Here is a 17693-nt window from a genome sequence, read left to right on the forward strand (position 1 = left end):
GTAGCTTCATCCATAAGGGTCAGAGGAGAACAGGGGCAGCAATAACAACAGAAGGAAAGGTAATCTGGACTCAGTCTCTTCCTTCCAGGCACTTCAACTCAAAAGAACAAACTAAGAACATTAACACAAGTCCTCATCATGGGAAAAGGACTGGCTGTTAGCATCTGCAGGGACAGCCAGATATGCATTTACAACTACTCATGTGCACGGAGCCATTTACAAGGAACAACAGCTCCTAACAGCAGAAGGAAAAACTGTCAGAAATAAAGATAAAACTCTACAGGACATCAAAAAGAAACCAATGGCTAGAGATAACAGTCTGACTGATAAGGCTTCTAAGAAGGTAGCCTTAAAGGAAACAGCCAACACTAGATTGGCCATTGTCCTACCTGAACCACCTAGAGTAACTGATAAATGCAGAAAAAGAAATTAAATGGGCTGGTGATGGTCAACTGAAGGTAAGCGAATATTGCCCACTTCTCAGAAAGATCCACAGTCACTCACTTGGGAGTAAAATGAATGACAAACTTTAAAGTTTGCCAGCTGACCAACACTCACAGGAAGCCCAAACATCCAAATTCCTGACTGCGAGTTAAGAGACTTGGAGCCTACTGGGAAAATTGATTTTTTTCAGAAATCAAGCAAGAAAGATATGGCTCAAAATATCTGCTGATATTTGTAGACATTTTTTTTCGAGATAGATGGATAGATGTACTAGGAGAGATCTTTCCGATGTTTGGAGCACCTAAGGTAACAGGATCAGACAATGGGCCTGTCTTCATATCTCAGGTAAGTCAGGGACTTGCTAAGATCTTGGGGACTAATTGGAAACTCCATTGTTCATATCATCCCCAGAGTTCAGGGCAGGTAGAAAGGATGAATAGAACTCTAAAAGAGACCTTAACAGAATTAGCCTTGGAGACTGGTGGGGACTGGGTGAGGCTCTTTCCCTTTGCCCTATATTAGGTGTACATGGCATTCTAGCTCCCATTGTATCTAGCCTACAGTTGGTAGCTATTACAGAACTGAAAAATGATAATTTAAGATTTAAGGTCAGAGCTACCAAATAGGCTCATGAATTTGTTTGGGCCTAAATTATGTACCTTCTGTGAAGCAGGCCTGGTTCCAGAACCACACAAGTCAAAAGAGACTGGGTCTCTATGAAGAGATTTCACCAAGGTGCGACTAAACCCATGTGAAAATGGCAATTCATCATCCTGTTGATCATGATCACCACCTGGGTGTACAACAACCACACCAGACCAGTTCCTCCAATGAAGAACTCTGCCTGGCTCCAGCTGTACCAAAATAGAGGGTTCAAAAGGACACCAAGCCCTTCAAGTTAAAGTTGACTCAGTCTCAGTCCTGAGTCTCTTGCCCCTGCTAACTCTATGTCTATATATACTGTATGTCTTAGATCCCCCCCTGTTAGGAAGGTACCCTAGCTGGATCCTTGATAATTTTACTTTTATTTCTGACTTTTGGCCCCTGTATTTTAAGTTGCTTAGTAGTTTATAAGAGAATTCAGTCAAGTTAATTATCTTAAGGCAACACTATCTACAGCTGGAAGCAGGGAAGCAAGCATATGAGTTAGAAGACTATAAGCTTCAAGATCAAAGCTATGCTAAAAGAAAAGGGGGGAATGAAAAGCCAGAGTTGGGGTCAATCTGAGGCCAATGAGAAAAACCCACCATTAACATCCAAGCACAGAACGACCCTTCTCTTCCAGAAAGAGTAAAGCTAGTTTAGTTCCTGGAACAGCTACAAGCCAAACTGTTGAACAAAGCCACATGTAACTCCCCATCCAACCTCCAGAAAGTCCCAGAATGGCACACTGACCACAAGTCATTTTGGAGGTTACTTCACCCCACTAATAGTAGTACTCTTCCTAGTTACTGTTGTGCAAATTCTGCCCCAATTGTTTGTAAGGTATATACAGACCCAGTTAGAGTCTGCTCAGGGTCTTCTCTTTCTGAAAGGGAGTCAACCCCGACGCATTAAAATAAAGCTAGTCTTGGTTTTGCATTGATTAGCACCTCCTTGAGTCTCACTCAAGGGGTCCCGGAAAGGGGTCAGATTAGACCTCATATACCTCTGAGCACAGCTTGTATGGTGACTAAGATACAGGATACCCACAGGCTGGGATTAGAGAGTTTAAACCAAAGATCTTTCATCCATGTGCTCCATGCCTGCCCTGTGCCCAGGGGGAAACATGGATTCTAATTACAGAAGCCTCCCTAAGGATCTTAATGGGAACCAAGTAGGAGACTTTTCCAGTTAGAAGCCTTCTGACAACTGGGGTTTCCCCATATTGGTAGTTTAGGTTGTTATTTCACAAAACTACAATTCCTTCACCAACTGGAGTTCTGAGTTATTCTCCTCTAGTCTGGAAAATGATCTGCTAAAATATAGCTGTGGTTTTCTACCCTTTTCAAAGCCATACATAGACAGGGAAGGTTGCCCATCCTTCCCTGAAGTTGAAGATCCTTTTAGAAGTCAATGCACCCATCAGTGGTGATAAATGCCTTTAATCCCAGTATGCAGCAAACTCTGTGAGTTTGACGCCAAATTGGTCTACAGAGTGTGTTCTAGAACAGTCAGAGCTAAAGAGAGAAACACTCTGTGGAAAAGAAAGAAAGAAAAAAGAAAGGAAGGAAAGAAGGAAGGAAGGAAGGAAGGAAGGAAGGAAGGAAGGAAGGAAGGAAAAAGAAAGGAAGGAAGGAAAAAGGTACAGAGAGAGGGAAAGAGGGAGGGAGAAAAATAACATATATGAAGACACAGTACAGGACCAATCTGGGCTCAGGTGCCCACTTTAGTCTCCTACTGGAATTTTCATCCACTTGTACCAGAAACTCAGCACCCACAGATCCTTCTTGCCATGTGACCTTCCAGTCCATAGTTTGGAATCTTTCCTGTTTTCCTTACTAATATTTTTCTCCTAATAAAAAGACTAAACCATCTAGACTCTAGGACTCCAGAGATGACTCTGTGGGTAAGAGCACTTGTTGCTCTTGTAGAAGACCCAGGTTTTATTCCTAGAACCCACATGGTGGCTTACAACCATGTGTGACCCCATTTCCAAAGGATTCCTCTAAATCTTTTGGCATCTTTGGACAGTGTGCCCAATTGTTACCCAGACTTAAATGGAAGAGAAACCTTCATATTACATAAAAAATTAACACAATAAGATCCATAAAGAAATATATAAAAGAAGATAATCTTTTTTAAAAAGGATACATTGGATACATTGCCAGGCCTGGAGAGATGGCTCAGTGGTTAAGAGCACTGACAGCTCTTCCAGAGGTCCTGAGTTCAAATTCCCAGCAACCACATGGTGACTCACAATTATCTGTAATGGGATTCAATGCCCACTACTGGTGTGTCTGAAGACAGTGACAGTGTACTCATATACATGAAAGAAATAAATGAATCTTGAGAACAACATTTAATGCCTGAAGCCATGTTTCCTGTATTGTTCCAGTCAAATCTAAGAATGTGAATTCTATCACAGACCACAACATTTACATCTATGAGGGCTTTCTTCATGAGCTCAACCATACAAATATAGATTTTTAGTTCTAGATTTGATCTGGTGGACCCAGAAATGGACAGCCTCCTGATAATAGCCACAGTCCCCAATACAGCACCAATCTCATCATAGCATTTGAAGAGTGTATTATATGTTGGCCTGTTCACCTTGTCCACTAAAACCCTCAGCTTGGTCCACCAAAGCCTCTTTGACTGCATTGTATCAACACACCAAAGCACACCGAGGCTTTAAGAATTTTGAAGTAAGCCTGCCACCCAGAGGTCTTCCTATTTGCCCATGTTGTGGGTGTTGCAACAAAGACAGGGTCAGTGTTAGGAGATAGGATTGGAGGGTTAAAGACTCAACTAGACAAACAGGAGCAAAGGCCATCCTGTGTCCCTGGGAGTATAAAGGTACTATCTCAGCCTTGGCTATCAGCCTGTCAATCCTCACTGGCCACTATGCTGGACACAGGACTGCTTCTGGTGGTCATATTGGCCTCCCTGAGCGTCATGCTCTTGGTGTCCCTCTGGCAGCAGAAAATCAGGGGGAGATTGCCTCCAGGACCCACTCCTTTGCCTTTCATTGGAAATTATCTGCAGCTGAATACAAAAGACGTATACAGTTCCATCACACAGGTATCACTGGATGAGGGGATGGATGGGACATGGGAGCACAAGAGGCTGTGATGTTTTGCATGTTTTGTGGCAGAAGATTCATAGAGGAATCCAAAGTCTTGTATTAGTGGAGTTTAGAAAGATAAGGAGCTATTTCAAGTCTTTGGTTTGTTGTTTGTTGTTTGTTTTGTTTGTTGTTTGTTTCTTTGTTTCTTTGTTTTTCAATCATTTATTTGTAGAGTAACACATAATCTGACCTCTGTGTACTGGTCCAGTTCAGTGAATAAGTCATCTAACAGCCCCCATCTACCCCACATCAGCTCAGTGAGCGCTATGGTCCTGTGTTCACCATCCACCTTGGGCCTCGCCGGGTTGTGGTGCTTTATGGATACGATGCAGTCAAAGAGGCTTTGGTGGACCAAGCTGAGGAGTTCAGTGGACGAGGCGAACAGGCTACCTACAATACACTCTTCAAAGGCTATGGTGAGGAGGATACCACATTGGGGAACATGCCCAAGGACATTTGTTGGCGTCATTTAAGTAGCCTTCATACTAACTCATCTCTCCCTCAAGGCTGTACAGAGTTCTCTGAATTTCTCTCCATATCCATGTTGAATGTTGGCTCTCATTGTGACCCTCCCTAGCATTTCTGAGATTGAAAACAGACTTTTGCAAATTCTGTGGGTTCTTTCTTCCATCCTTCTCTACCGTTTTCTTCCGCCCTTTCTACCACCTATCACTAGATAGGAAAGAAAAGGAGATAGAGGTGAAAGGGGACATTACTGTTAGATTATTTCCTGCTGATTAGGAGTGACGAGCTCCTTAGGGAAAGTTTTATCTTCTCTGTCAGGATATCTAATTTCTTCTTGTTGTTATTTCTTTACATAAGACTACTTAACAAATCACAAGCAACAGCAACTAACCAATAGCCAAAACCAATTTCTCAGGGTCCTTGCATTTACACAACCTTGAGGAGTCCCAGTATCCTGAGTGTCACACACTCTCAGAAACTATCTGCAGCTGGCAAAATCATAACCTCCTGCTTTGGACAACCTGAACCAGCCCCATATGCCATACCTGGGAGTAAACAGAAACATATTTCTATAATAGTTCTGTATTTTTCAAAGAAATCAAATTTCTTACTACATCTGGCCATTGCTGCTCTTCTCTCTCTCTCTCTCTCTCTCTCTCTCTCTCTCTCTCTCTCTCCCTCTCTCTCTCTCTCTCTCTCTCTCTCACACACACACACACACACACACACACACACAAACACACACACACAAACACACACACACAAACACACACACACACAAACACACACACACGCACGCACACACACACAACCTCTCGGCATTCTCCTAGATGGATGACTCCTTTTTAATTTAGCTGATATTTTTATCCTTCTTAAACATTTATCCACACACAGAGCATCAGTTGCAGGTCTCAGGCATTCACTCCTGATGCCTCTGGATTGGTTTTTTAGATTCTTTGTTCTTACTTTTCCATCTATGGGTGCTGGGCTCTCAAGCACATCTCTGCACAGTGTGTGTGCCTGGTGCCCATGGAAGCAAAAAGATGGAGTCAGATCTCCTGAACTCCAGGGGTTCCCTGAGTTCCAGGGTTATGAGCTGCCAGGTGAGTGCTGGGGTACAAGCACAGGTCCTCTGCAAGGTCAGCCAGTGCTCTTGAGTGCAGAGCCAGCTTTGCTGCCCCCCACTGCCTGTATTTTTAAATGCTGTTTTACATACTCCATGTGTTGTCCCTAAGATGTGTATAATGCTTATAGAACGTCACAGTCTGGTAAGTGCTGGCCAAAGCTACAGAAGTATAAAATGGCCTTGAACAGCAAAACACTGGTTATAAGCAAGAAAGTTCAAAATAAAGAGAAAATCCACAAAGAGCCAAATATCTTTATAACATTAATTCTGTAGTTAAAATTTAACACAGAGAGTGTATCTCGTTCCTTGAAGAACTGAAGGACACACAAATGACTACTTCTACCTAGGGTCAAAATATAGCGGTGACTACAGCTCAAGACACACAAAACCAGAGCCAAGAATCAGGGAGTGGTAATAAAATAATAAAAAATCCTGGCTCAGGGTTTCTTCCCACCTTTCCCTGATGAAAGGCACACACAGCCTTTATATTTTAGTCTGCCTTATGCAGCACAATAGCTGGGCAGCTGCCTACCCTCCATGCTGTTAGAATCCATTTTCCTATTGAAAGCCCCAAGTTAATACTTTACAAGTTTCTTTATACCATATTTGCTATTCTTGACCCAACTGAGGAGCCCTTTTGGCCACACTGTCTTGGCCCATAGCACATGGTGTCTCTCCTTCTACCTTCTGCTCTTTCTTCTTCCATGGCTTCCACAGAGGCTCCTCAATCCCATTCTCCTTCCTCATGCTCTCTAGCCCCAGAAAACTAAGCACCACAAGTCTCTTCTCCCAGCTATTAGCTGCTGACATCTTTATTTACCAATCAGAATGAACTGCGGGCAGGATCACTCAGACAAACTACAGACTCCAAATCTTAGAGGCCAACACTTACTGTTATAGGAAACAATAAAAGACAAAAACCTCAACACCAGGGTATGTTTCTGGGTAGGCTGTCCTTGCTTTAATGGGGATTTGCTGTTTTCAGAAAATGCTCAATATTGATTGATTTTGCCATTTCCAGGACCCTTTGCTGCATTCTGTCTGTAAGTCTCTTTTTATTTGCCTGGCTGACTTGTTTCAACTTTCTTTCTCTGACTGTGTCTGATGCACAGTCTGTGTTTGTGTCTTTTGTGTCCTTGCCATTTCTATCCAACTTTGTCTCTTTTCTTTCCCCCTTAGAACCCCTTTCCAGGGTGGGCCTCATCCATCCTCAGCCTCAGTCTACTTCTCCTGACCCCTTATATTTATATCTCTACAGGCGTGGCATTCAGCAGTGGGGAGCGGGCAAAACAACTCAGGCGCCTCTCTATAGCCACATTGAGAGATTTTGGTGTGGGCAAGCGTGGTGTAGAGGAGCGTATCCTGGAGGAGGCAGGCTATTTGATCAAGATGTTGCAGGGCACTTGTGGTAAGCAAGAGACCATTAAGTGTTTGGGCAAGAGAAAGAACATCCCTGACACCTAGACCCTATGGGTTGTGGATAAGAAGGGCGGGGAAGACCGCCTACCAAACCATCCCCAGAATCTGGTGCTGAGAGATTGGTGCCTCACTCCAATTCCCACACCATCTGCTAACTCTTCTCCCTCATAATGCCAATGTCTTCCAAACAATGTCACCCCTCTCAGGAGCCCCCATTGACCCCACCATCTACCTGAGCAAAACAGTCTCCAATGTTATTAGCTCCATTGTCTTCGGGGAACGCTTCGACTATGAGGACACGGAGTTCCTGTCACTGCTGCAGATGATGGGTCAAATGAACAGATTTGCAGCTTCACCCACAGGGCAGGTAACAGATCCAGCTCTGCCAATTGTCCTTATAGTGTCCCACATTGACCATACCAACAAAGGGCAAGGACCACCCTGACTCTCATGGCTACAAACAAAAGCTCCCCTCAAAAACAGAAGCTCCCCTCAAAACCAGCCTTTACTTCAGAAAACTGAACCTTTACATCAGAGCCCACAGAAGCTATCCAGTGCTCACAATCTAATGTCCTCTGGATATCTCAGTAGCCTGAGAACACAGCCCTCTGCTTGACTCTCTTCCCTGGGCAGGTTTCTCCAGCTTAACCTCTAATAAATCCTCTATGTGGTCCTCCTGAAAATTTAGACAACTGCCCAAGGGATACAAGTGACCACCTCTGGCCCCCTCCTCCAATCCTGAACACCTACCTAGTTCTGCAAAACTGTGGTCAGTAAAGCTATTCAGTCCATACACCCAGTTCTCCCCAAAGATCCCACTGACACAATGGCACAAAAGTCACCTGTTGTCTCAGGTAAATTCAGGAATGAGTAGACAGGCACCTCAACCAAGGCAACCAAGCACAGACCTCTGGATGGACTGTTTCCCCAAACACCCATATGTCTCCCAGCTACACACAACCCACATCAAGACAATATCTGACAGGTGTGTCTCACACCTTATAACCTGAACCACCCCACCATGAAGACCTGACTATGTGAAAAACCGATTCTAATCTCAAACAAATATCAAGACATCTAATCTTAGCCCTCTCAAATGCCCAAACATATAGATACTTGATTCACTGCGACACTCATGTCCTGAATACTAGAAACCTGGAGTAATGGTCTGATCCAAAAATCAGTTAAATAACTGAATGTCTACTAATGTTCCCTTTTGATCCAGTTCATTGGGATTGTAAGACAATGACCTTCATTCTTTAAATCACCTAGAAAACTGTGGTCTCTGGGGCCTCTGACAGTTCAGTGGTTTAAGAGCATGCACTGCTCATCCTGAGGACCGAGTTCAGTTCCCACTACCTATGCTGAACATTTCAAAACTCTATGGGAGTACACCTGCACTCGTGCACATAATTAAAAGTAAAATATTCAAACGAATATAAAGAGTTCTTTCAAGAGTGGAGGTGCTGTTTGTTGCAATTCATCCTAACATAAATACATGAACACCTGGATGGATCCCTTGAGACTCGACCCACTCCCACGGGTGTTGCCACTGACAAGCCTTTTCTTTTCTCCTCCCACCCCCCAGCTCTATGACATGTTCCATTCAGTGATGAAGTACCTGCCTGGACCACAGCAACAGATCATCAAGGTTACTCAGAAACTGGAAGACTTCATGATAGAGAAAGTGAGGCAGAACCATAGTACCCTGGACCCCAATTCCCCAAGGAACTTCATTGACTCCTTTCTCATCCGCATGCAAGAGGTGATCCCAATCATGGTGGATGGAATGTCTAAAACAGGGCAGCTCTAAATCATCCTAGAAAAGGAGGAGGAATATAGGCCCATTAAGTGCCCATGATTCTCCTCACAGTCCCGGTTATAGTTAAACCTCACTCTTTCACCTGTTGAGCCTTATCCAAGCCAGGGTATGGGTTAGCAAATTACCATGACAACCGATATTCCAGTGTTCCCCTATGAGACACTGTTTTCAGTGTTCAACTACTTAGCATGCACTGAAGCTACTGTCGAAGACCCTGTGGAGCCTAAACTTCGCAAAGAGGGAAAGTGTGCCCAGACTTGCATGCTGACTTTATGGAGACAGAAAACTATACAGCCTTGCCTCTATGGCTCTCAGGCTTTTACTATTAGCCACATGGTCTCTAGCATTTCATATCTCTGTTAGGAAATACACATCAGTACACATCAGTGGCCTAAGACCTGGGTTTTTTTTTCTTTTGTCTGTTCTAGTAATTTTTTTATTGTTTTTCATTTTTGTGTTTTTTTCTTTTATTGGATTTTTTATTTCTATTTCAGATATTATCCCCTTTCTTGGTTTCCCTTCCAGAAACCTGCTATCTCCTCATGCTTCTATGAGGATTCTCTCCCACCCACACAACACTCCCTGCCACCTCCCTGTGCTGACATTCCCCTACACTGGGGCATCGAGCCCAGACAGGACCAAGGGTCTCTCCTCCCATTGATACCCAACAAGGCCATCCTCTGTTATACATATGGCTGAAGCAATAGGTACATCCCTGTGTACTCTTGGGATGGTTTAGTCACTGGGAGCTCTGGTGGGTCTGGTTGGTTAATATTGTTGTTCTTCTTATAGGGTGGCAAACCCCTTCAGCTCCTTCAGTCCTTTCTCTAACTCCTCCATATGGGACCATTTTCTCAGTTCAATGGTTGACTGCAAGCATCTGCCTCTGTAATTGTCACGCTCTGGCAGAGCCTCTCAGGAGACAGCTATATGAGGATCCTGTCAACATATATTTCTTGGCATCCACAATATTGTGTGAGTTTAGAGGATGTCAATGGGATGAATCCACCTGTAGGGCAGTCTCTGAATGGCCTTTCCTTCAGACTCTGCTCCAAACTTTGTCTTTGTATTTCCTTCTTTGAGTATTTTTGTTCCCCCTTTCAAGAAGGACTGAAGCATACTCACTTGAGTCTTTCTTCTTCTTGAGTTTCATGTGGTCTCTGAATTCTATCTTGGGTATTCCAAGTTTTTGGACTAATATTTACTTCTCAGTGAGTGCATACCATGTGTTGGGTTACCTCACTTAGGATGATATTTTTTAGTTCCATCCATTTGCCTAAGAATTTCATGAAGTCATTATTTTTAATAGCAGTGTAGTACTCCATTGTGTAAATTTACTATATTTTTTGTATATATTTCTCTGTTGAAGAACATCTAGTTTCTTTCCAGCTTCTGGCTATTATAAATAAGGCTGTTATGAACATAGTGGAGAGTGTGTCTTTGTTATATGTTGGAGCATCTTTTGAGTATATGCCCAGGAATGGTATAGCTGAGTCCTCACATAATACTATGTCCAATTTTCTGAGGAACCTCCAGGATGATATCCAGAGTGGTTGTATCAAATTACAATCCACCAACAATGGAGGAGTGTTACTCTTTCTCCACATCCTTACCAGCATCTGTTGTCACCTTCGTTTTTGACCTTTGCCATTCTAACTGGTGTGAGGTGGAATCTCAGAGTTGTTTTGATTTGCATTTCCCTGATGACTAAGGAGGTTGAACATTTCTTTAGGTACTTCTCAACCATATTCCTAAGCTGAGAATTCTTTGCTTAGCTCTTTACTCCATTTTTAATGGGGTTATTTGATTCTCTGGAGTCTAACTTCTTGAGTTCTTTGTATATATTTAACATTAGCCCTCTATCGGATGTGGGATTGGTAAAGATCTTTTCCCAATCTGTTGGTTGTCGATTTGTCCTAATGACAGTGTCCTTTGCCTTACAGAAGCTTTGCAACTTTATGAAGTAGTATTTGTCAATTCTTGATCTTAGAGCATAAGCCATTGGTGTTTTGTTTAGGAAACTCTCCCTGGTGCCCATGTGTTCAAGACCCTTTCCCACTTTCTGTTCTATTAGTTCCAGTGTATCTGGTTTTATTTTAGTTTAATTTTATTTTTCTTGGATAATTATGTATTACACATCAAATGTTATTCCCTTTGTCCCCTCTCTCATATCCCCTTCCCCTCCCTCTGCCTCTATGGGGATGCTACCACCCCCATCCACCCACTCCCACCTCAACCCCCTAGCATTCCCTTACATTGAGAAAAAGAGCCTTCACTAGACCAAGGGCTTTTCCTCCTATTGATGCTGGACAATGCCATCCTTTGCTACATATGCAGCTGAAGCCACGGGTCCTTCCATGGGTACGCTTTGGTTGGTGGTTTAGGCCCTGGGAGCTCTCGTGGAGTCTGGTTGGTTAGTTGATATTATTCTTCCATCCCTAAAATGAATGACAGTCACCTAGACAGAGAAATGAGCAAAGCTTCTCATGCAAACCCAAGACTGCTAACACAGCCTGGAGATCTTTTTCCAACGATTGGTCTGGACCCTATGAGAACTAGATCCAAAGGAAATTGCAGAAGTGCTGCCTATTGCATCCCTCTCCTCCATGAGGAACTTAATCCACAGTTGACGGCTGTTTAGAGACGATGAAATAATATTCCTTTGCAGTGTGGCTACTAGTAAATTGACCTTTCTCAAGTAAAGAACCCCTCGCCCATATGCATGCAGCCACACCTAATTATAAGCAGTTACCCACAACACCCCCAACAAACAGGAAAATAGGAAGGAGACTTATTAGGAATAAGAAATGGTTCAAAAAAATGGAAAGTAGAAAATAATAGAGGGGAATACGTTTAAAGTGCATTTCATGTATACGTCTGAAAAATAAGGACTCAAGGTTCAGTGGGTATGGAAGGGGATTCATCTGGGAGGGTTTGGAGGAGGGGTATGAATATATTCACAATACAATAAATGAAATTCTCAAAGAATTAATAAAATTATTTATAAAAGAATTACTAGAAATGTTTCAGAAAATTAAAACCCTTAATGTTCCCCAAGGATGACAAAATGATAGATTTATGCCCTCTCTCTCTCTCTCTCTCTCTCTCTCTCTCTCTCTCTCTCTCTCTCTCTCTCTCTGCAGGAGAAAAATGGCAATTCAGAGTTCCACATGAAGAACCTAGTGATGACAACACTAAGCCTCTTCTTTGCTGGGTCTGAGACAGTCAGCTCCACACTACGCTACGGCTTCCTTCTACTCATGAAGCATCCAGATGTGGAGGGTGAGGCTGGCTATGTGGCAGGGAAGTTGGGAACCGCAGACTCTCCAACTGCTTACAACCTAACAATGACCCTCACTTCTCCCAGGTTCCTGGATGCTCAGTCATGCTCAGCTATGCAGAGACAGGGGCATATTAAATGCATAAACACAGTTCTCACAAACTTAAAATATTAGACATTCCCAAATTGATTTCACTCTGACTTCCAGATCTCTGCTCTCTGTTCTCTTCCCTGACTCCTGCTTCTTCTCCCCACCATGATTCTGTCACGAAAAGGATAAAATGACCCTGTCCAGCATTTAGGTATGGATATATGTTTAAATGGTTTAAATGCATGTTATTTACAGAGACATGTAATACATGCAGTGGTACACATGTGAACTATTCCACCTGCTTTGAGGCCTCTGGATTTTTAAAAATACCCCATCTCCGCTTGTCTTTCAGCCAAGGTCCATGAGGAAATTGAGCAGGTGATCGGCAGGAACCGACAGCCTCAGTATGAGGACCACATGAAGATGCCCTACACCCAGGCTGTGATCAATGAGATCCAAAGATTTTCTAACTTGGCTCCCTTGGGCATTCCTCGAAGGATTATCAAGAACACAACCTTCCGTGGCTTCTTCCTCCCCAAGGTAGCAGCCATGCCCATCCAGGAGGGGCCTCCAGCCCACTTACTGATGCTTCAGGGCTTCTTTCCATCTGTAGCTATCTAACTCCACTCTAATTCCTCCAACCAAAGAATTCCTCTAACTACCATATCAGCCTCACCGGAGTCCTCTCCTTAGGTTATTGTCACCTCTCCTATACTTAGTACCTAGGGGAATTCATCCACATGTCCCCAAATTCTTGTCCAGCTGCTTTGAACTCCATTTTCTATCTACTCTTCTGCCTTGCTACCTTCCAATCTCTCAACTCCTGGGCTAGAGGCAAAGGCCTGCTGTCACACTAACACCCTATCTTAGCACATGATCCCCTGGAGCTCAAATCTCCAATTGCTGATGGCACATATCGTAGCCCCTCAAATCTCCTATTCCCTAATGCCTTTTCCTGAGGAGACCTCCAACTCTGTGCCTTGCAGTTGTCTATATTTGGACATCCTTTCTCCATCAACCCATCTTCTAAAATCTCCTTTCTTCCCTCTTCCAGGGCACCGATGTGTTCCCTATATTAGGTTCTCTGATGACAGACCCAAAGTTCTTCCCTAGCCCCAAAGACTTCGACCCCCAGAACTTCCTGGATGACAAGGGACAGTTGAAGAAAAATGCTGCTTTCCTCCCTTTCTCCACTGGTAAGGAGACAGTGGGTTATTGAACTACTGTTCACACCAACATGGGTAGCACATGCCAGCTTCCCTGTCTGTGATGCTGCCTAGAATCAGGCTAACCAGGTATAGCCCCTGCACCTCCCAAGCACCAGACATGCTGGATGCAGGTGAGAGGATCCCTGGGACCAGTGATCTGTGTCAGAGACCGGGGAGGGGTTGGGAATACCAACTTTCCTAGGTGATGCTCATGCAAGCAATTTCTTCACACTCTTTCTAATGCAGCTTTTAAATAATTGTTTGTTTTTCTTTATTTTTTAAGTAATTTATTTAATGTGCAATGGTGTGAGGTTGTCAGATGCCTTGGAACTGAACTTATAGATGATTATGAGCTGCCATGTGGCTGCTGAGAATTGAACCTTGGATCTTCAGAAGAACAGACAGTGCTCTTAACCAATGAGCCATCTCCCAGCCCCATCTTCAGACTCTTAAAAGTGGGATAACAACCAGGTGGTATAGGTGCATGCCTTTAACCACAGTACTGGTGGATATCTGAGTTCAACACCAGCCTGGGACTATAGAGTGATAGATAGATAGATAGATAGATAGATAGATAGATAGATAGATAGATAGATAGATAGATACATAGATACATAGATAGATACATAGATACATAGATACATAGATACATAGATACATAGATACATAGATACATAGATACATAGATACATAGATACATAGATAGATGCATAGATAGATACATAGATAGATAGATACATAGATAGATAGATACATAGATAGAAAGATGCATGTATACATACATGCATGCATACATAGATAAATAGATGACTCATAAAAAATTAAAAGAATAAAAAAATAAACAAGGCCACAGCAGAAGCAGGTGGATATCTGAGTTCAACACCAGCCTGGGACTATAGAGTGAGTTACAGGACAACCCAGGCTACATGGAGGAAACCATGACTTCAAAAACTAAAAATAAATAAATAATAGGTAGGTAGATAGATAGATAGATAGATACATACATACATAGATACATAGATACATAGATACATAGATACATAGATACATAGATACATAGATACATAGATACATAGATACATAGATAGATGCATAGATAGATACATAGATAGATAGAGACATAGATAGATGCATAGATAGATACATAGATAGATAGATGCATAGATAGATAGATACATAGATAGAAAGATGCATGTATACATACATGCATGCATACATAGATAAATAGATGACTCATAAAAAATTAAAAGAATAAAAAAATAAACAAGGCCACAGCAGAGCATCTACATTTGAGAGGATAATTAATAATTGATAGAGGAAGCATCTGTACTCCATATTGCTCCAGCCTAAAATGAGTTGTCCCACGTTGTGTGTAGGGACACCAGGGTTTTAAGAGGGTTAGGAGCCTTTCCTAATGATCCCTCATGCTCCAGTATAGCAGCCCCTTCTCCTTTTTTTTTTCTTTTTTTCTTTATTAACTTGAGTATTTCTTATTAACATTTCGAGTGTTATTCCCTTTCCCGGTTTCCAGGCCAACATCCCCCTAATCCCTCCCCCTCCCCTTCTTTATGGGTGTTCCCCTCCCCACCCTCCCCCCATTGCCGCGCTCCCCCCAACAATCACATTCACAGGGGGTTCAGTCTTAGCAGGACCAAGGACTTCCCCTTCCATTGGTGCTCTTACTAGGCTATTCATTGCTACCTATGAGGTTGGAGTCCAGGGTCAGTCCATGTATAGTCTTTAGGTAGTGGCTTAGTCCCTGGAAGCTCTGGTTGGTTGGCATTGTTGTTCATATGGGGTTTCGAGTCCCTTCAAGCTCTTCCAGTTCTTTCTCTGATTCCTTCAACGGGGGTCCTATTCTCCCACCCTTCCCCCACTGCCGCCCTCCCCCCAACAATCACGTTCACTGGGGCTGAACCCCATTTTTAATAGGGTTATTTGTCTCCCTGCGGTCTAACTTCTTGAGTTCTTTGTATATTTTGGATATAAGCCCTCTATCTGTTGTAGGATTGGTAAAGATCTTTTCCCAATCTGTTGGTTGCCGTTTTGTCCTAACCACAGTGTCTTTGCCTTACAGAAGCTTTGCAGTTTTATGAGATCCCATTTGTCGATTCTTGATCTTAGAGCATAAGCCATTGGTGTTTTGTTCAGGAAATTTTCTCCAGTGCCCATGTGTTCAAGATGCTTCCCCACTTTTTTTCCTATTAGTTTGAGTGTATCTGGTTTGATGTGGAGGTCCTTGATCCACTTGGACTTAAGCTTTGTACAGCGTGATAAGCATGGATCAATCTGCATTCTTCTACATGTTGACCTCCAGTTGAACCAGCACCATTTGCTGAAAATGCTATCTTTTTTCCATTGAATGGTTTTGGCCCCTTTGTCAAAAATCAAGTGACCATAGGTAGGTGGGTTCATTTCTGAGTCTTCAATTCTATTCCATTGATCTATCTGTCTGTCTCTGTACCAATACCATGCAGTTTTTATCACTATTGCTCTGTAATACTGCTTGAGTTCAGGGATAGTGATTCCCCCTGAAGTCCTTTTATTGTTGAGGATAGTTTTAGCTATCCTGGGTTTTTTGTTATTCTAGATGAATTTGCAAATTGTTCTGTCTAACTCTTTGAAGAATTGGATTGGTATTTTGATGGGGATTGCATTGAATCTGTAGATCGCTTTTGGTAAAATGGTCATTTTTACTAGATTAATCCTGCCAATCCATGAACATGGGAGATCTTTCCATCTTCTGAGGTCTTCTTCAATTTCTTTCTTCAGCGTCTTGAAGTTCTTATTGTACAGATCTTTTACTTGCCTGGTTAAAGTCACACCAAGGTATTTTATATTATTTGGGACTATTATGAAGGGTATCGTTTCCCTAATTTCTTTCTCGGCTTGTTTCTCTTTTGTGTAGAGGAAGGCAACTGATTTATTTGAGTTAATTTTATACCCAGCCACTTTGCTGAAGTTGTTTATCAGCTTTAGTAGTTCTCTGGTGGAACTTTTGGGATCACTTAAATACACTATCATGTCATCTGCAAATAGTGATATTTTGACTTCTTCTTTTCCAATCTTTATCCCCTTGATCTCCTTTTGTTGTCTGATTGCTCTGGCTTGAACTTCAAGAACTATATTGAATAAGTAGGGAGAGAGTGCAGCCCCTTCTCTTTAAGAGAACACAGCTTTGCACTTGGCACTGAGGCAAGGCAGCGGTGAGAGCTTCCTTCCCAACTGTGCTCCTTCCCTCTCTCCTCTTCAGGGAAGCGATTCTGCTTGGGAGATGGCCTGGCTAAGATGGAGCTCTTCCTGCTGCTCACCACTATTTTACAGAACTTCCGTTTCAAGTTCCCAATGAAACTAGAAGACATCAACGAGTCCCCCAAACCCTTGGGGTTTACCAGGATCATACCAAAGTACACCATGAGCTTCATGCCCATCTGATTCTGAGTTGAATCAAGGTGGGGCAAGAGGGAGAGAGAGCCTGAAGTGGGGCCAGGGTGCAGGTGGAGAGAACAGGGGAGGTGAAGATGAGGGTTAAGAAGGGACCACACCCATGGAAGAAACACAAAAGACTTCTCACTTTGGTAAAATTGTAACAGTCCTAATAAAAAGAAAGAAATACTCAGTGGGCAGCAGTAACAACAACTGAGACTCATGGGGCAAAGGTGGCTCACCTCTGCAGAAGCTGTCCTGTCCTTCTCTCAGTCCTCTACACAAGAGCAGCATGTCCCCAAGTCCAACGTACAGGTTGCAAAGATGGAACTTACAAATTTGAACCTAAACTGAGGTGGAAAAAACTCAAGTTAGCTAGGATTGATGTTTTGGACTCTATCACCAGCATTCAGGAGGGAGGGAACATGGCTCTCTACCATGTCTGCCAGGACTACACAGTGAGAGCTTATCTCAAAAGAAAAAAGAAAAAAAGAAAAAAATTTATATATATATATATATATATGTATATATATGTATATATATATATGGAGAGAGAGAGAGAGAGAGAGAGAGAGAGAGAGAGAGAGAGAGAGAGAGAGAGTTTGCATTGTACATGATCAGGGAAATAATAAAAACTAGTTTG

General features: G+C 42.7%; 1 protein-coding gene across 1 annotated transcript; it reads left to right on the forward strand.

The window, feature by feature from the left end:
* Nucleotides 1–3971: 3971 nt before the first annotated feature.
* Cyp2a1 (cytochrome P450, family 2, subfamily a, polypeptide 1) lies at nt 3972–17248 on the forward strand. Its single transcript, NM_012692.1, is given in 9 exon segments — nt 3972–4167; nt 4467–4629; nt 7063–7212; nt 7430–7590; nt 8812–8988; nt 12189–12327; nt 12769–12956; nt 13471–13612; nt 16878–17248. Coding segments are annotated over 9 exon segments (1479 nt in total). The 5' UTR covers nt 3972–3990; the 3' UTR covers nt 17060–17248.
* The last annotated feature ends 445 nt before the right edge of the window (nt 17249–17693 follow it).

The sequence above is a fragment of the Rattus norvegicus genome, chromosome 1 (assembly GCF_036323735.1).
Source record: "Rattus norvegicus strain BN/NHsdMcwi chromosome 1, GRCr8, whole genome shotgun sequence".
In the NCBI taxonomy this organism is placed as follows: Eukaryota; Metazoa; Chordata; class Mammalia; order Rodentia; family Muridae; genus Rattus; species Rattus norvegicus.